Source organism: Pseudorca crassidens, chromosome 1, assembly GCF_039906515.1.
Source record: "Pseudorca crassidens isolate mPseCra1 chromosome 1, mPseCra1.hap1, whole genome shotgun sequence".
Taxonomy (NCBI): Eukaryota; Metazoa; Chordata; class Mammalia; order Artiodactyla; family Delphinidae; genus Pseudorca; species Pseudorca crassidens.
Window position 1 is genome coordinate 119,446,771 of NC_090296.1, and position 19,493 is coordinate 119,466,263.

At 47.5% G+C, this 19,493-nt stretch overlaps 2 protein-coding genes across 12 annotated transcripts in view; one reads left to right on the forward strand and one right to left on the reverse strand.

Moving 5' to 3' along the window:
* The first annotated feature begins 793 nt into the window (after positions 1–793).
* NR2E3 (nuclear receptor subfamily 2 group E member 3) lies at positions 794–7,215 on the forward strand. The gene is made up of 7 exons (XM_067753691.1): positions 794–815; positions 977–1,080; positions 1,169–1,417; positions 1,536–1,711; positions 2,571–2,817; positions 3,069–3,174; positions 6,161–7,215. Exons 2-7 carry the CDS (start codon positions 996–998, stop codon positions 6,291–6,293), a joined length of 996 nt encoding a protein of 331 aa, XP_067609792.1. The 5' UTR covers positions 794–815; positions 977–995; the 3' UTR covers positions 6,294–7,215.
* Positions 7,216–10,856: 3,641 nt separating this feature from the next.
* Positions 10,857–19,493, reverse strand: part of MYO9A (myosin IXA) — a 271,301-nt gene continuing 262,664 nt past the window's right edge. For all 11 annotated transcript variants that reach the window (XM_067752245.1, XM_067752263.1, XM_067752254.1 and 8 more), the window contains 3 exons: positions 18,634–18,836; positions 16,453–16,595; positions 10,857–15,779 (listed from right to left, as the gene is read on the reverse strand). In XM_067752245.1, the coding sequence (XP_067608346.1) occupies positions 15,316–15,779; positions 16,453–16,595; positions 18,634–18,836 (810 nt within the window). In that variant the 3' untranslated portion in view covers positions 10,857–15,315. The remainder of the gene's footprint in view (positions 15,780–16,452; positions 16,596–18,633; positions 18,837–19,493) is intronic.

The following is a 19,493-nucleotide window of genomic DNA, read 5'->3' on the forward strand; positions in this document are numbered from 1 at the left end:
GAGGCTGCCCTGGGACCAGCCAGGACCAGGCCGACAGCACCCATGAGCTCCAACATGGCTGCGGCGGCGCCAACAGCTGTGCCTGCCTCCAGGAAGGAGTCTCCAGGCAGGTGGGGCCTGGGGGAGGAGCTGACAGGTATGGCTTTCCTGGACGTAGGAGGGTCTGGACCCTTGGAGAGTGGAGTGTGGGTCAGAGGTTTGCAGGGACCGTGAAAGGAGACGGAGCGACTCAGACCGAGCCCCAAGGACTGTGGGCAAGTGTGAGGGAACCTGCTGGCAAACCCAGAATCCTAGAAACATGGGGATCAGACAGGACAGCTGAGCGGATGGGGGAGGAAAGGATAGAGAAGGGCCCTCAGGGGGTGGGAGCAGAGGTCCGTAGCAGTGGTGCCAAGATTGCTTTTTTGCATGAAGGAGCCTGAAGCCGCCTGCAGAGAGAGGGAACGGGAGGTGGGGCAGAAAGTGTCCTCTTGTTGAGAACTGGCCATGGAGAGAGAAGGGGGAGGAGGAGGGCTGAGGGGGTGTGATACGCGAGACACTCTTCCAGATGGGAGAGACACAGGCGTGTCTAAAGGCGGGTGGACGCTGAGGACGAGGAAGCAAGGAGGGCGTAGGGGCCCCTGAGGAGGCGGGAGGGGGGATGTGAGCAGCCCTGGGCCAGTCCCCACCCAGCGCGGCTGCCCCTCAGGCGCAGGGCCCTCGCTCCAGTGCCGCGTGTGTGGGGACAGCAGCAGCGGGAAGCACTACGGCATCTACGCCTGCAACGGCTGCAGCGGCTTCTTCAAGAGGAGCGTGAGGCGGCGGCTCATCTACAGGTGAGGCGGGGCAGCGCCCCGCCGCCCTCCAGCCCCTGAAGGGGCCTGGGAGGGACGGAGGACATTCAGGGAAGAAGGAGCTGTGGCAAACATGTCCGAAACCCCCGGCCCAGGGCCTGGGCGGGACCCTGACTCCCTGGGGGGTTCCCCTCCGCCCACAGGTGCCAGGTGGGGGCAGGGATGTGCCCGGTGGACAAGGCCCACCGCAACCAGTGCCAGGCCTGCCGGCTGAAGAAGTGCTTGCAGGCGGGCATGAACCAGGACGGTGAGTCGGGAGACCACCCGGAGAGGCGTGGCGGAAGAGAAGGGGGCGTGCGACCCGTGGGGCGTCCTAACCCTCCCTGTCTCCCCAGCCGTGCAGAATGAGCGCCAGCCACGAAGCACCGCCCAGGTCCGAATGGACCGCGTGGAGTCAGACACGGAGCCCTGGCTGGAGCCCCTGGCGGCTCCCCCGACCCCAGCGGGGCCCAGCCCGCGGGGTCCTACACCTGTGTCTGCAGCCAGAGCCCTGGGGCCCCGGGCCCTCACACCTCCAGGCCACCACCACTTCATGGCCAGCCTGATAACGGCCGAAACCTGCACTAAGCTGGAGCCGGAGGATGGTAAGTGGGAGGAGAGCTGAGCTCCCGGGTCCTGCCTTCATCCCACACCTGGGCCCCTGAGGAGCCCCTGCCGCCTACCTCGGAGCAGGGGCTGATGCACAGCCTCCTCCTCCAACAGCTGATGAGAATATTGATGTCACCAGCAATGACCCCGAGTTCCCCTCGTCCCCATACTCCTCCTCCTCCCCCTGGGGCCTGGACAGCATCCATGAGACGTCAGCTCGCCTCCTCTTCATGGCTGTCAAGTGGGCCAAGAACCTGCCCGTGTTCTCCAACCTGCCCTTCCGGGATCAGGTATACCCGTCAGGGGGCTCACATGTGCTGGGGGCACATACCTCCTTGTGCAGGTGATGATTGGCGGTGCATGTGGCTTGGGGATGGTGACGGCTGGGGACACCCATGCCTCAGAGTCAGTGATGGTCAGGGACACCAGTCTCAGGGATCTGACTCTCTGGGCAGCAATGATGGTCAGGGTCATCACCCAGGGGAAAGTGATGGCCAGGGACACACGGGGACCAGGGATTTGAAGACAGTGTCTGTGCCCCTCTGGGTCTTCTTTCCTCCTAGACAAGCCCTCGGGCCCTACAGATGCTCTGTTTGTCACAGGGTGGTCTGCACACCCTAAACAGCATCAGTGGGCAAACCTGGGCTCCCTTGGAACACAAATGCCCCTGACTTCAGGGCTTGCATTTCAGCCCTGCCTCTTCTCCGCTAGACCAGCCCTCTGGGCTTCTCATGAGCGAGGGGACCTGTCATGACAGATCCAGGAAGAGAGGCACACTGAGAATCTGAGTCCTCAGCCAGTGGCTTGGATGAAGCAGCTCAGAAGCCAGGCTGAGGATGCCTAACTTAGGATGCTGGTGGGGAGTCCCTGAGGCTACCCAGCTTCTCACAGCTCCAGGATTTCCTGTGTGTCCCACTTGCAGCTTTGGATGGAGCCCACAGAGTATCTTGAAGCTGAGGCATCTGGGCCAGATGGTGCCAAGTCCCAGAGCTCTGGAGCCCTGGTTGATGTCAGGCAGAGGTCAGAATGTTCTGGGCACCCGGGACCAGCCCTTCGTTTCCTAGGACACCCGAGAAGGTGGCAGAGGTTCCAGGCTGAGCCAGAGGAGCTGTGTATCAGTCATAACCCTCGCCCTCTCTCTGGGCACAGGTGATCCTGCTGGAAGAGGCATGGAGTGAACTCTTCCTCCTCGGAGCCATCCAGTGGTCTCTGCCCCTGGACAGCTGCCCCCTGCTGGCCCCGCCTGAGGCCTCTGCTGGTGGCAGCTCTCAGGGCCGGCTGGCACTGGCCAGTGCAGAGACTCGAATCCTGCAGGAAACCATTTCAAGGTTCCGGGCACTGGCGGTGGACCCCACGGAGTTCGCCTGCATGAAGGCCCTGGTCCTCTTCAAACCAGGTAGCTGAGTCTTTGCCCAAGCCTTAGAGGAGAGTGGTTGGGGGTGAAGAAAGGGACTTCTGGTGACTTCCTTCTGCCTCTCACTTTCCCTCCATGGCCCCACATAGACGCAGATGTGTGCAGACTTCTTCCCTGGGGGCAGGAGGGGATGGATGGCTGCAGGGCTGGGCTCACGCCTCCTGAGGCCCTGGCTGACTGTGACGGGGGAGGAGGGGCTGAGAGAGAAGCTCACTGCTGCCGCTTCTCTCCAGAAACGCGGGGCCTGAAGGATCCTGAGCATGTGGAGGCCTTGCAGGACCAGTCCCAGGTGATGCTGAGCCAGCACAGCAAGGCCCACCATCCCAGCCAGCCTGTGAGGTGACCCGCGCACGTGCCTCCCTGCCCATCTCTCCCTTCATCTCGCCATCCCCCTGCCCACCTCTCTGACACCATCTCAGGGCTGCACTGTTTAGACGGCACAAGGGTCTCAGTACAACCGGCCCGTGGCTGACACCTACTGAGTGCCAGGCACAGCACCAGGCCCGGGAGTAGGGACCAAAATGTGCATAAGGCAAACTTGCTGTCTCCTAGGGGTGCCCAGCACAGTGACCACGCTGCAGTTGAGGGCTGGTCTTGAGGGCTGCATGTGTCTGCAGGAGACAGAGACCCACTGGGAGATGGGGTGCCAAGCAGAGCTGGAGGCAGGGCTGGACTTGGAGGAAGGATAAGGTCTATAAGGAGAGAAATCATCATTCACCAAGGTGGGGAGAGAGAGAGAGGCGAATATGCATGTGTTCTTAGGTCAGGAGCCCAGTTTGGAAGGTATAAGAGATCGCTGCCCCTGAGAAGGTGGCAGACTAAGCCAGAATGGCTCTCTGGCATCAGCCTGTGCAGGCCAGCCAAAGGCCAAATCTGATCCGCTAGGCAGAGAGGAGCCACTGCAGGCTTTTGAGCGGGAGAGTGTTGTACACAGAGCTGGGCTTCATGCAGGGGCGTGGCAGTGAGTACAGAGCATCCAACCAGGGAGGGAAGCAGACATTGCCATGATCCAGGGGAGCCATGGAGTTTCTGCTCTTTGGGAGTGGAAAGGCAATGACAGATGCGGGAGCCACTGGGAGATGGGATGGGTCAGACTTGGCACTTGAGTGGATATAAGGAACAAGGGGAAGAAGAGCTATTTGGGAGACGAGGTAGTCAAGAAATAAAAAGGAAAGTCAGGAGGAAAAGAGTTTTGAGGGAACATGAGGCCTGTTGGAGGTGCAGCGGGACATCTGACAGGGATGCATTTGCACAAGCCGTGTGCATGGACAATAGCCCTGCCCTGGCTGGGTTTGGAGGACAGTGGCTGCCAGCTGAGACTGTGACTGCAGCGATAGTGGGGCAGGAGCCAGTGCTCTGGGACTGCCCGGCTCGCCCCGGCACCAGCAGATCCAACGGAGCTTCAGCAAGATTGGACCACTTGGACTCCAGGCACCTATTGGCTATTTTAGATCATATTTTCTGCATTCTCTTGGGCCCCCAGCAGTTCTCTCTGAAGAAGTAAGCTAACACGGGCACCCTCGAATCCCCTGTAATCTGAGAAATCATCTAAAGAAGAGGTAATTTTCTTTTAGAAAGAGTCAAAGGTATAAGGACTATACCCATCACACAGAAAGATTTCTGCTATTGGTGAGCATAGGTAGAACGTGTCCCTAAGGCTCAACACAGCACCCTAAGAACAGTCATCACAGACATTCAGGCACCAGCGGCCCTCCTTCACCAGGTTTCTGTTGGGCTCAGCTCCCAGAGATGTCTGGGCATATTGGTTTTGTGTCAAATTTCAAAATTCTGATTAACACTTCCTTTGCCACTCCTACTGGAGTTGGTTCAGTATCAACTACAGGCAGAAACTGAGGGCTGAGCAAGTGATTTGGGGTTCTCTAAGCCAGCGTGTTTCAGTTTTTAAAAACTGCAACACCCAGGAAGAAATGCAATTTCCATCATAACCCAATAACACACAGACCCTGAAACAAAGTTCCCCCAAATAATACCTGCCCTCACTTTGAATGATTTACTCTGATATTTCTGTTTAAATTATTTAAATTGTTTATTGTTTAAAAAGGCTGGTTGTGACCCACTTCTGGCAGTTTGAAAAACAATTTCTCTACTTGGCTTTATAGTTACTCCTTCCTGACACTGATTAGATCAGAAAAGCAGAAGGGAGGGTTGCCCGACTGCTCAGTGCCACCAGCTTGGCTCTTACAAGAGAAAGAAAGCCCTTGGTTTGGAAAAACAGGTTCAGTAGGTCATTGGGAGGTGGAAAGACTTCCTGTAGACCTCCGTGGTAGAAGCTGAGTGTGGAGCTGCCCCAATTTGATGTGGCCTCCTTGACACTGGGCACTGACCCCAGCTGTCAGTCCTCCCACCCAAGGAAGGTCTAATGCCCCTCCCCGTCTCTTGGGGCTTCACCATCCACGTTCTCAGCACTGGGGACCCCTGCCTTGGCAAATGCTTCTTATTTAAAACTACAATTACTCCTTTTCTGGATGAGTATCTCAGCCACAAAAATTAAGTTTCGATTGCAGAACATTTTCACTAATGGCTAGCTACTCTATCATCCTAGGTGGCTTACAGAGGGCAATTTATATATATATATATATATATATGTGTGTGTGTGTATATATATATATATGTTTTGGCCGTGCCACGCGGCTTGTGGGATCTTACTTCCCCAACCAGGGATTGAACCCAGGCCGCATGAGTGAAAGCGCCAAGTCCTAACCACTTGACCCCCAGGAAATTCCCAGGAATTTATATTCTTATTCAAATATATATGGTATTAATCATCATGTAATTATAATCATGATATTCAGTTAATAATATATTCACATGTACTATTAATATAAATAACTTCTCGGGCTTCCCTGGTGGCGCAGTGGTTGAGAGTCCGCCTGCCGATGCAGGGGACACGGGTTCGTGTCCCGGTCTGGGAAGATCCCACATGCCGCGGAACGGCTGGGCCCGTGAACCATGGCTGCTGAGCCTGTGTGTCCGGAGCCTGTGCTCTGCAACGGGCAAAATAAAAAAATAAAAAAATAAAAAAAAATATATATATATATATAACTTCTCACTTTATAATCTTTACACATAATAAACGATATTTATTCACTATTTTCATCACACTCCTCAACTAAAGATTGGAGGAGGGCCACAGTGGGTCAGGGGTAGGTGAATGGGGCCTTTCCTCTAAGCTCCTCCTTACTCGCCCTGGGCGCCAGTCATCTCCCCTCTCCTTCCCCTTCTGCCTCTCCTGGGATGGCACTGTCCCTAGGACTCGGGCTCAGAAGCTGATAACCAAACTGATGGTGTCCTCTATCCTGTTCAGGTTTGGGAAACTGCTCCTGCTCCTACCGGCTTTGAGGTTTATTACTTCTGAACGTGTTGAGCTCCTCTTTTTCCGCAAGACCATAGGAAATACTCCAATGGAGAAGCTCCTTTGTGATATGTTCAAAAACTAGTGGAGGTGGAAATAAAATGGGTGCAACCACTTTGGAAAACAATCTACTGAAGCTAAACATCTGCCTGCCCTTTGATTCAGCAACTGTACCCGTAGGTATGTGTACCTAGCAGAAATGTTCACCAAAAGATAGGACAAGAATGTTCATAGCAGCTTTTTTCATAATAGCTCCAAACTGTACAATGACAATAGGATGGATTAATAAATTGTGGTACATTCATAAAATGGAAAACAGCAATAAAAAGGAATGAACCATCAATATTATGTGGCAACATGGATAAATTTCACAGATGTAAACATTGAACAAAAGCATCCAGGCACCAGTTCTGCTTATACAAAGTTCAAGAACAGGCAAGACTAACCAATGGTGGTAGAAGCTGGAATAGTGGTTACCTCCGCGGCAGGGGTTGGGGTTGATTGGAAAGGGGCCTGAGGGAGCTTTCTGATGTGCTACAAATGTTCTTTATTTTGATCCGGGTGGTGGTTTCGTAAATTTATCCATTCATAAAAATTAATTCAGCCATGCACTTAAGATTTGTGCAATTTACTGTATTGTTAGACCTCAAAAAAAAAAAAAGTGAAAAAACAAAAACAGGAAGACAATGTGGCCAAGGTTCTCCCTTTGAAGACACTGAAAGAGTGGGTACAGGGTCTCGAATTCCATCTGGTTTTGCCACTCCGAGTCATAGTCCAGGTGCCACAAAGCCAAGCCCAGTGAAAAATCTCCCAGAGGATTCAACAACCCAGCTTCTCTCTAGATGGCATCCCACCACCCCATGGCTTCTCCCCATCTTTCTCTTCCTCATCCTTCCTCACCTCTCCGTAAACAAAGGTGAGCTCCATGCAACTCGACTCAAGGCAGCCACAGGCACTTTTTGTGAAGGGGAATCTCCATCACTTCTTTTTTTTTTTTTTTAAATAAATTTATTTATTTAATTTTGGCTGCGTTGGGTCTTCATTGCTGCGCGAGGGCTTTCTCTAGTTGCGGCGAGCGGGGGCTACTATTCATTGCGGTGCGTGGGCATCTCATCGTGGCGGCTTCTCTGGTTATGGAGCAGGGGCTGTAGGTGTGCAGGCTTCAGCTTCAGTAGTTGTGGCACGCAGGCTCAGTAGTTGTGGCACAAGGGCTTAGTTGCTCCACAGCATGTGGGATCTTCCTGAACCAAGGATCGAACCCCTATCCCCTGCATTGGCAGGTGGGTTCTTAACCACTGCGCCACCAGGGAAGTCCCTCCATCACTTTTTTAAAAAATAAATTTATTTCATTTATTTTATTTTTGGCTGTGTTGGGTCTTCACTGCTGCGCTCGGGCTTTCTCTAGGTGCGACGAGTGTGGGCTTCTCATTGCGGTGGCTTCTCTTGTTGCAGAGCACGGGCTCTAGGCGCGCTGGCACGCAGGCCCCGTAGTTGTGGCTCGCGGGCTATAGAGTGCAGGCTCAGCAGTTGTGGCACACGGCCTTAGTTGCTCCGCAGCATGTGGGATCTTCCCGAACCAGGGGTTGAACCCGTGTCCCCTGCATTGGCAGGCGGATCCTTAACCACTGCACCACCAGGGAAGCCCCCCCCCCACCCCCGCTCCGCATGACTTCTTAATTCCTTATGGAAAGATGAAGTTCAGACAAATCTCTTCCTTTTCAAAGACAGATCCAGAAGACCTAGAAAATAATAATTTATAAAATATTAACGTATCTCAGGCACTTGATACACCAGGCAGTGAACTGAGCACTGAATGTGTATTGTTATTTAACCATCAGATTAATCTGACAGGGGGACCAGTCATCCCATTTATAGTTGAAAAAAGCTGAGGCTCAGAGAGGACACAAACCTTGGTATGACTCCGTTTAACCCTGGCACTGTCTCCCCACTTTGTCCCTCCGCCCCTGCAATCAGCAGAACAATTCCGTTGCATTTTCTGCCTTCAAAGAAGAAATGCTTAAAGCCAAGAAGAAAAAGGTCATGTGAGAAATCTGTGAAATCCTAGGGGTTCCCTGCCCTTTGGCCTGTATATGAATTCTCCTAGTTATCCAGAGATGTCTGGCCGTGATGGAGGAAGGATGGTTCAGAACACTCTGCTCTGGAAATGACAATAGCTAGACTGGTGCCCAGAGAAGAAAGAATATGGCAAATACTGCCCAGCTTAAGCCCTTCCCACCTAAGCACTCAAACTAAAGACCCTTGATCTTCTAAAAGCATCAGACTTGCCTCAGTTATTTGGGTCATTTAATGTCTATAATGCCATTATACTCTCCAATTTCTTTGACCAAATAGGCCCTGAACATTATCCTGCAGTCTTGCTTTGGGGAACGTAAGGCTGCAAAGGCAGCCTGCTGAAGTTCACAGGCTAGTCTCTGGGAGGTGTGAGCACAGCAATTCTACATTGAGAAAGAGATTGGGATCTTCAGGAAGAAGTCTTGGAGAATTAGAGGAGGTACATAATCTGAATTATCTGCTGCCAACCTGGCATCCATAGCCCCCCCCCACCCCGCCCCGCCCCTCTTAAGGTCTTGTCTTCATTGCAGAGATGCCAGGAGGTACATTTCCCAGGATCCCCTTCCCCTATGGTTTGCTAATGGAAGGGAGGCACTCACGTGAGATTTGTGAAGTAAATGAGGAGCCATTATTCTCTGGAGGCAGTTGCAGCCGTGTGTGTGGGAACACGGAGATTTCACAGCAGCCTTCTTTAGAGTTGCAGGAGCTTCCAGGCAAACTCTAGAGAACTTCAGAACTTTTGGTTCAGATCTGCTGGCTTTCTGGACCATCTGTGGGAGCTTTCTCTCATCTGTTTCCCCAGTTCTTCCAAAGTTTGTTAAGCCCCTAATACCTATATTAAGTCCTTCACACCTGAAATATACTAAGTGGCCTCTGTTTTCCTCCTAATACAGCTCTCAGTTGATCCCAAGATTTATTCAACCTTTTGCTGTAAATTGGCCCCATGAAACTCAAATGGGTTACAGCTCTGTTTCACTGCACTTAGGGCTCTTGCTAGGGGAGGGGATACTACGGAAACTCCCTTCAGCCCTCAACGCCAGAAATGTCTCTGGCTATGAAACACACAGGGGAAGACCCTGTGGTACTATCTGGGCCTTTCTTCTCAACTGCAGTTTTCAGACTTGTGAGACACTTATCCTCCTCCGCCCTTAAGGGAGTATTTAAAGGTAGGAAGGACAGAGAAAGGCTCAAAGATGCCAAGGAGCACCCATTCAAATTCATAAGTATAATCTGACAGGGGAAGCCAGATATTGCAGATGACTAGTCTGCATCTGGTGGACACCGCTGGTTTTCCCCACTAGGATGCAAGCTCCATGGGGGTGGGAGCTTTGATCACCAACGTACCTCCGCCACCTAGGACAGTGCCCGTGGGTGTGGGTGCTCAGTCAATACTTGTTGAATGAATGGCCACACAGAACTGAGAAGTGACATACTCCTCGGAGTCCGAGATGCCTCACAAGATTCAACAGACGTTACATGTGTCTTATCCATATTCATGGTTATGTCCCTGGCTCTAAGATGCTGTACTGCTATCCAATCTAGGAGACAGAACAAGTTTTTAAAAAGCAAAGCTCTAGTCTGCATCTCCTTACAGCTTTCTGCTCTTATCTTTATGATCAGAAAGGTTTGTTGTGGATCCAGCAATCACAGGGGCAACTTTTAAAAATGGCATTACTAGGTTTTATTTAGCCAATTAAGGAAATCTTAGTCCACTATTTTGTTGTAATGTGAATTTAATGCAAAATGTAAATGTAAACTTGATGTAAAAAGAAATGTGAAGGATGATCTCAGAATTTTAAAAATTGAATAAATTTGACATTAGGGGAAAATTGATCACAATTAATTTTTTTTCAATTCCACCTTAGACTTGGTTTGGCATTTGAGAACCCCTGATCTCATTCGGCCCTCTCATCCAAAATGTTAAGTGTGGGCACCTTTTGTTAGGTGCTGAGGATCTAAGAGTCAGCAAGATAGGCTCTTTTCTTGCCTTGGGAAGCTAACATCAAAGTTTTTTGATGCCACAAATACTGGGAGCTGTTGAGAACACAAGACATCTAAGCCAGTTCAAGGAGGAAGAGGACATTTCCAAGTAGAACTGCTTTTTACACTGAGACCTGAGAGTCAGCAAGAGTTATCCGGAGAAGTAAACCAGGGGGAGAGACCCCATTCCAGACAGAGGGCAAATGACTTTCCCAAAGTCATGCAGTGCAGGGCAGAACAAAAAGGATACACTAGGGCCCCCTATTAGCAGCTATTGCTACTTCTTCATGGCCTTTTTGGTGAGGATCCTCAATATAGATTTATTGCCTTCCCTGCCCGCCTACCTCTAAATCGATTAAATGAAGTCTTGACAGCTTAGCATCCATTACAGAAAACTCACAGCTTGAATATCACCTTCACTTGAACTCTACTGAGTTCCAATAATTACCACCTCTGTACTTTGAAAATTTGGGGGCTCAGCCCTTTCCTTAAAAAAAACATCACTTTAACAAAAATCATTGCTCTTCCTTGGGTTCAGGTTGGAGTGAGTTGGGGTGGGAGCCAGGATGGTCAGAAAACAAACCACACGTATTGCTGCTTCTGGAAGCTTTGTTCTTTAATGAGCCATGGAGTGATCTGTTCATCAAGCTGCTCTTGTGTAGCCATACAGTGCATATTTTGAGTGACACAAACTCTACTTTATACAAATGATGTCCCCCTCCCTCCCGCCAAAAAAAGATGAAAAAGAAAAAAAGGAAATCACAAAGTGCGTGTTGATTGCATCAGGAATGTAATCAGTTCTGTGGGTGAGACAAATCATTCTTCGTATAGAATTATTCTGTTAAACAGTAAAATGATATTATATTTCACAGGATATGTCCTTTTACAATACATAGTCTTTTATAAATTTACACTCAGCATACTTATAAATTACTTTCAATCCATTAAAATAATATAATACTAATCTGTAGTGCACACCTTTCCCTTAGTAAACACAATTACTTGCTCAAAAGGTGCAACTTTTATATGACCTAACAGGGCTGATAAATAGGCATTAAGTATGGATGGAGAGCAAGGTAATAGACCCCTTGGTGGGGCTTTTGAAAACAGTTTCAACCAAGAGACCAACAAGACCTAAAAGACCCACCTCCACAATCACTGTTTTGCCCTTTACAACACCAAATCAAATGTGGGAGTGGTTCCAGAGAAAAGTGGTTAATAGTATTTTAGGGGCACAGACAGAGGACTCCCACAAATACCAAGGAATTTTACTACAAGGCTAGCGTGGTTTTGGGGGACAGTGCCAACTGTCACAAAATTATGGGCAGACAAACACATCTGTCAACACAGAATGATGTTGTCCAGCTCCCCACCAAGGGGGAGAAAATAGGGAGAGAGAAGGATGAGCAAAGCCGTCTGGACTTTGTTTCTTCTTAAAACTCTCTTAGCTTTAAACACATCCTGAGAATACTTTCTTCTCTCTGGTTCACCAAAGTGCTTGTGAAAGGTACACATTCATTATAGTTAAAAAACCATGGCCCACAGGCACTAAAGTGGGCCTGCAGAACCTTGCTGGACCTCCTCTCTTCAGCATGCTTCTGGAACCCTGTCTTTGACAGTGAAAACAATCCTATTGTTGTTGTGATGGAAGACAGAAATCTCCACTAACCCCCCAGCAAGGTAAGAGCTGTAGCTGGTTTCCAAAGCATGAGAAGGTGGGGCTCTTGTATCCCACCCCCTAACCCCAGGTCCCTCTGCCTCTACAAGGCTCATACTGAGCTGTATCTCCTTTGTCTTTCAGAAGCCAAGAGTGGCAAAATAATTAAAATGGCAGGAAGTATAAAGCGCATTACAAACTCAGCATGTCACCTTCCTAAATCCTTCCTGTATTTGCTTCACTTTGTGATACACAATGCACACTTCTCTGCTTCCATTACATTTTCCATGATAAGGGATACGTTGGCTTTAATTGGGAGAATTAAAAATCCAGGCTGTGTTTGGGGCTGGGAACGTGTGATAAGAAGAGAATGCTCTGCATATTAGAGTATGGGCTTCAAATGAGGGGTTGCCCCACTGCTGCTATGCAGGGATTTCCTTTGAGGCATTTGAGATCAAAGAAAATGAGCAGAGAAGCAATAGTAAACACAAATTTGACACATACTAAGGTTAAATATCTCAATCATAAGTGACTGTAATGCAGCAGCGGTCCCCACCCTTTTTGGCACCAGGGACTGGTTTTATGGGAGACAACTTTTCCACAGACAGGGGGCGGGGGGTGGGGGGGGAGGGGAGATGGTTCAGGCGATGATGCGAGCGATGGGGAGCGGCTGTAAATACAGATGAAGCTTCGTTCGCTCACCTGCCACTCACCTCCTGCTGTGCAGCCCAGTTCCTAACAGGCCCCGAGACCGGTACCGGTCTGCAGCCCAGGGATTGGGGACCCCTGGTAATACAGCATCGCCTTGTGGTAACATAACTTTAACCATGGGGAGGACCAGTTAAATCAAAGGGAAGGAGATACAGCACTTGGTTCTGACAGTATTTTAGAGTTATGGCTTCATCTCTTTCCCAGGCCAACAATGCCTGTTATGTTATGAGAACAACGGCTTGCTTTCCTTCAAAGGGAGGGTCCCACATTTGCTCTCCATTCTTATAATTGCATGGATCTCCCTACCCCCACCTTCCATTCTGGCAGCTTGTTAAATGACTAGAAATCCACAAATCTAGCAACTGAAAAACAAATATTTATTTAATTTTATCCAATTTCAGGTTTTAGGTCCCTGAGAAAAATTATAAAGTCTCTTAACATCCATCGCCTGGTTCCTATAAAGTGACCTACATGAGTAGTTTTTTAACTGCCAAAAACTTACTTTGCAAAACAACAGCAACAAAACAAAAACTCCACAAAGATTCAGAGGGGAGGCCACGTGCCAAGATGTGTTTCCCAGGCCATTTCCGTGGGCCAAAGAAAACTATTCAACAGGGCTAATCTCTTTTTTTTTTGTATGGTATTTAAACAATGTTCTGGAGCAAGTGGAGAGTAGTAGTTAGTGCCAGCTGAAAACCACCCTCCCAAGAATAATGGGACAGACTGCGCCGGGCACGGGGACTGGGGCACCCACGCTGACACCCCATGCTGAGGGGTTGGGTTTTACTCTAGGAGACTCTCAAGTTCAGATTTTTAAAGGCTTTACCTTTGTTACTCCTCAGGACAGCATGAACAAGGTGGCAGATGTTTGCAGGATATAAAATCTAACATTTACTTACTAACCATCACCATTCTGGAGATTTAAAAAGACTCCTTTCCCGAGGTCATTTCTGAACCCAAACCAGAGAGAGGTAAGCCTCCTGCTACCTGTAGCTGCCACTCAGAATGATGTTCCATGTCTGGCCTCTGGGGCTCAACGATAACCAAGGAGGCAGTGGCATGAGGTTCAGTGTTGCGTAACAGGAGAGACTCTGCCTTGACAAAAGTCTTAATATTTCTATAACTTCACATCAAATAAGTATGAAAAGGAAGAATAACCAAAATTCAGGTTACAGATGGTAAAGGCTCTTTTTTAGAACAGTGCATGTGGTAGTTAGACAAGATGCATTTAGTAACTTTAAAAAAACATTTTCACATACTTATCTCAAGAAAGGGTATCATGTTTCATTTTCCATATATTATAAATAGGCAAAAACAGATTTCTAATCCCACAAATGCTAAGAAGCTTAAAATGCTTTCATAACTCAGGTATATGGAGACACCCAGTGGTGAGAAAAATGGTCTGACTTTTCCCTCAACCCAGGGATGAGTGGCTCTCACCATCATGTCCAATGGCCCCTAATCTGTGGGAAGAAATTCCATGGGGAGCAAGGTAGCATAAGGTTAAAAAGAAATATGCATACTATACATATATATATTTACAGTAAACTTCAGTAACCAGAATATTAACAAAAATAGCTTCAAGTAGTCCTTGATTTTTTTTTTCTTCTATTTAATACTGATGGTCTGAGGAAAAGAAGATAAAAGTTAGATGGGTCATATTAAAAACTTTTCTCTTTTTTTTTTTGGCAGCTTTCTGTAACACTTATTCATGCAGTGCTGTGTGTGAATGTTTGGGGAGAAGTGATTAAATGGTCACATTATTTGTCTGAGCTCGTGGTGGAAATCCACCAGCAGATAAATAGGTTCATAAACCATCTTCAGTTTAATCTACACAAAGAGAAAAGCCTGGATGGATTAGCATGAAACCCTCACGTTTAGGGTTCACCAGGTCTCTGGGACATTTAAAAAATATTAGAGGAACCTGATCCTAGAATCAGGGGCTATAAGAACAGTATAGCTACTGAAATTTCAGGCCATGCAATATATTTGGCAGGAACTAACCAGGAGTTAAACCAGCATTGATTATTATGACATCAAACATCACCAAAAGCAAAACATGTATTCTCCTCTTCACTGTGTAACCACAGATGTCTGAGACATGCTCTGATGGCTTAATGGAGACAACTGCTTTTTCACTTTCCCCAGAATATAACATGGAGTGTTTTTCAAAAATCTTAAAATAGAGGGCTTAGGCTTTTTGTTTATAAATCCTTGGAAAAAAATTATATTCTACCCCAGCTCCTAACTATCCCAAAATAAACCCAAAGGATTTCACTTTCATGGTTAAGAAAGATTTATATGTTTTCTTCAAATGTCAGAAATCAGTGGGTCCCTCCAGCCCACAATGTCCCCCCAGTTCCACACTCACCTCTGGGAAGGGCAAAGAGGAGGGAGGAGAGGCAACTACAAAGACCTCCACAACTGACCCAAATCCCCAGGCCCTGGTTGCTTTGTTTAGTCAAATCTCTAGTCAAATACAGCAGCCAAGGCACAACTGGCACCATCCCTAGCAGGCTTCAAAGAGGCCTTTCCGCTTCGGCAGGAGGACCAGGAATTCAGCACACAAGGTCTTGGTTGTATGCTTGGGCGAGAGGCAGGACCACAATTAGGATGAATATTGTGGACCAGGTGATGAGGCCCCAAAGATGAGATGTAGCCATGAAGGGACAACACATCTGCCAGTTCAGACCATAAACTCATTATTTCCAAAGAGAGCTAGCTGTTGGGTAGAGCTGCAGTCTGGGTCCACAGTTTTCCTGCGGCCAGACACAACTGTCCCCTCTGGGGTCTCTTTGGTTTTCTGAGGTGAGTTTTTCACATTCTTTAATTTTTGTTTGCCCTTTTCAGGGTTGAAGGTTCCTCTGCTGATGAATTGAGGCTTGTCTTCTAGGGACTTGGTCTGGCCCAATGGCCCTTCCATTCCCAGGGCCTCGCCAGCTGAGGAAGCTCGGTAGAATGGAGATTTGGAATAAATTTGAAATCGTCTTCTGGTCCCATGAGAAGATGCAGTGCTAGACGAACATAAAGAAGAGACTGAAGAGTCCACTGAATCCAGTGAGTCTTGCTGCTTTTTTAGCTGCTTCCGCAACTTGCCTGAAGGTTCAGACTTGCCAGCTGCCTTCAGGGAGATAAGGGCTAAGCTTCTCTCTAATGTAAGAAAGAGACCGAAGCTGTAAATGGCAGTTCCCTCTGAAACAAATCGTCGTGTGATGAAGAGGTGTCACTGTCCACATGTGAAAGTGGGTGGGCTAAGATCTGGAGGGTCCAGGTCGACCTACTTTGTGCACAGACACGACTCGAGAAGAGCTCACCACCCATTTCTACACCACCCATATCGTTTCAGAATCAACCCCAAGGAAGTCTGGAGTTGGACTATGGCATCAGAAGAGGCCTACAACCGTCCCTATCATTTAAAAAACTGCCAGGATATGTAGTCAATTCTACATCTCGCTGAAACACACTAGGCAGTTAAAGACCTTGTTTGGTACAGTCCCATCTCACAGCAGGGCTCAGCTCCTGCTACCCACCCTTAGAAAATGGATCGTGGGTCAGTAAGACACAGAAACTGTGACTGTTGCCTTTTCTCTGTGGTAAATATAGAGAAAACATCAAACTGCAAAAGTAACGCCTTACATTGAAGGCTTGATGAACAATTTGTATAGAAGCTTCACAAAATTGGTATATTTCAACTCTTTAGGACTTTGTCACTTTTTCATGTAAACTCAAGGCCTTCTTGAAAGGGCCTTTGTCTTCACTTGGGAATCCTTATTCCTTCTTTGCAAAACAAATCTGGAGTCTTTGGTCTAACATGTTCATTTACCTGATTTCTCAGCGATGGCACCTTCAGACTCGATATTCAAATTTTCAGAGCTATCAGCAGTCCCTATGGAGGCCTCAGACTCAAGGGTTTCATCATCAGAGGCACGGGGTTCCAGTACAAGCATCTCAAAAGTTAGCTCTTCCCTGTAAGATACAATCAAGAAACGCAATATCATTTGATAAGAAACGGAAGGAAGACAACAGGAAAAAAGACCTTCCGTGAAAATCAGGAATTGAGGTAGCAAAAATAGTCACATTTCTTACTGTTCCTTTCCAGGGTGGTGATAAGGACCTGAAAGCACAGTCACAGTGAAGGCTAAAGACAGCAAAGGCTGGGACCTATAACAGGGCTAAGCATGAGGTAGAGAAAGATGCTGAAGCTACGAGACCTTCTGGTAAAATGAACTCTGGGCTGGTAATCAGGAGATGATTCTAAACTCACTCTAAACTCATTCATAATATATCAGGAAAGTACTTTTCCTCTCTCTGGACCTCAACTTTCTCATACACAAAACAAAGAGATTAAACTAGATAGTCTCTAGGATTCCTTCCAGCGCTTAAACTATTTTCTACAAAATTTTATTCGCTGGTTACAGACTATATCCTCTACCTTGACCAAGGAGAGACCTCTAGGTCTCCTAGATGAAGTAAAACACTGACTGACCTTTTCTGTCCTTTGAAGCCCTTGCCATCTCCACGTAAGAGTATTCTCTACTCCTCCTCATCAGTCACCCACCTACCTCTCAGTCATGCCCCCTCATTCCCTGACGTCTTTGGTACGTGGCTCCTAATCTCGCTTTCTCACTACTGCCTGACACCACCTTGATCTATTTCAATCCACATCTTTGTGAAAGCTCACATTAATACTCTAAAACCAAAGTTCCTTTACGTCTGCAACTCCTAACAACCTCTCCTCCACTTTATATAGGCAATTTTCTCCAATGGGCAGATCCTAGAGTTTGTCAATCCAGTCCTCCACTCTGTCCACAATCTACTTATCCTTCCAACTGCAACTCTGTTTTTCATCGAGTCTCCTCCCTTTCAGAGCCCTTGTAGCTTCCCTTCCACTCTACCTAGCTTTAAATTATTCATCCTTTAATACCTCCAACATCTAGCTTGAGATTCATGGACAATCTTTTCAAGGACAGTCTCACCAGCAACTCATTACTGCATTTACAACTGTCATAAGCAGTGAGCATTCATACCTCTAAGACTAGGCTCATACGTTTTCCTTTCTCTGGAAAGACTTTTCACCTTCCTAGAAAATTCCTATTCACCCTTCAATACTTCCAATACCATTTTCATCAAAACTGAATTAGGTCCTCTCTTCAGATCATTTTTATATCAAATAGCTAGCCCCTGGTCAAAGTAGACCACTTTTGCCTTACCATGTTCAGCACACCTGAGCCCTAGCTGCCTTTTCTAGCTTGCCCAAATTCTAGATTCAATCCTGACAGGCAAAAAAGTACTTTAACAGACTCATAACCTCTCATGAATCAAGCTCTCAGACCTAGGATTCTGGGATCCTGGGAAATCAGGAACAAAAATCCCCTTAAAACGTAAGAGTCATCATTGTCAACCAAAACCACTGCACAGTACCTTCAGGGAGAACCATGGGATGTTCACATTATCCCGAAGATGTAGGGATACCCACTCCTGCTCCAGTGATGGTAGAGGTCACAGAGCGGCTTATGTGTTGCCTAAATTGCAACCAATTTACCTACCTAGTATCCCAGCACCCACTAGAGTTGCTGCCTTACCCTGACCAGCCAGGTGCTGGCCCCATGGCTATGTTGATCTTCAGATAATAACCTTCCTTTATGGAGTGCTGAATAATCTTAGCCTGGGAATCCTTATTCCTTCTTTTTAAGACAAATCTGTTCACCAAGGCTGGTGACCTGTTAGGGATCTTGGCTAAGACTGACACACCCTGTCCCAGTCAACATCTCCAGAATCATCACTGTAGCAGCTACAGTTTGGTCTCCCAGCTCACAGAGCAACCTTCCTTGAGGTGACAACTTTCACATTGCTACCTGAGTACAGGCAACATGTCTTTGTCATCTCCACATCCCCTATATCCCTAACCTAGTGCTTGACTCACAATAAGGAAGAATAAGAAAAGGACAGAAGGAAGGAAATGAAAACAGATAACTAGTCGCTCCCTTTCCCCCTGGAAACTCACTTTTCTTTCTGCAGGTTCTCAATCTGCTCAGTCAGGACTCTCTCCTCCTGCTGCATAGCTGCTTGCTGCTGTTCTGTGATGTCAGCCTCCAGCGCTGCCTCACTAGTCAAGGTCTCTTCTGGGACATCAGACATGGAGGGCAACCGAACTACAACAGGAGACGACGGGCATGGATAGTTTCCTCGACGAAGACGCCCCTTCCCCTGCAAAGAAAAATATATGTTAAAAGGTAAATTGAGTGACTGATCAGTTTTACTTGGCCCAGTTAGGATAACAAGTGTACTACTTCCATCACACCTGGTGAATGGTAGGAATAAGCAGAAACATTCTGTGAGACCTAAGATATTTAGTGAGATACCATCCATCGAACACATTTAGGTTACGCCTTTTCTTGCAAGAGCACTGGAAAATGGGTACGTTGGTGGGTGGGAGTGTAAGAACACACTGTGTACTGAGACAAGATTCTTCTTTTAATCTAAGCTGCATCCCCTCCAAACTAAATATCCACACATGGCTATTTAAATTAATTAATTAAAATAAAATGGGGGCTAACGGGGGGAGGGATAAATTGGGAGATTAGGATTGACACTACTATATGTAAAATAGGTAACTAATAAGGACCTCCTGTATAGCACAGGGAACTCTACTCAATACTCCGTAATGGCCTGCATGGGAAAAGAATCTAAAAAAGTGGATATATGTATAACTGATTCACTTTGCTGTACACCTGAAACTAACACAGTATTGTAAATCAACTATACTCCAATAAAATTTTTTTAAAAATTAAACAGAAGTAAAAATTTAGTTCTGCGTTCACACTAGCCAGATTTCAAAAGCTCAACAGCCACAGGTGGCTAGTG

Excerpts from the sequence above, each read along its gene's own strand:
- NR2E3 (XM_067753691.1), top strand. The coding sequence starts at position 996 with ATGTGCCCGGTGGACAAGGCCCACCGCAACCAGTGCCAGGCCTGCCGG. Across the intron at positions 1,081-1,168 it reads GGCGGGCATGAACCAGGACG|CCGTGCAGAATGAGCGCCAG; the intron begins GTGAGTCGGGAG and ends CTGTCTCCCCAG. Across the intron at positions 3,175-6,160 it reads CATCCCAGCCAGCCTGTGAG|GTTTGGGAAACTGCTCCTGC; the intron begins GTGACCCGCGCA and ends TATCCTGTTCAG.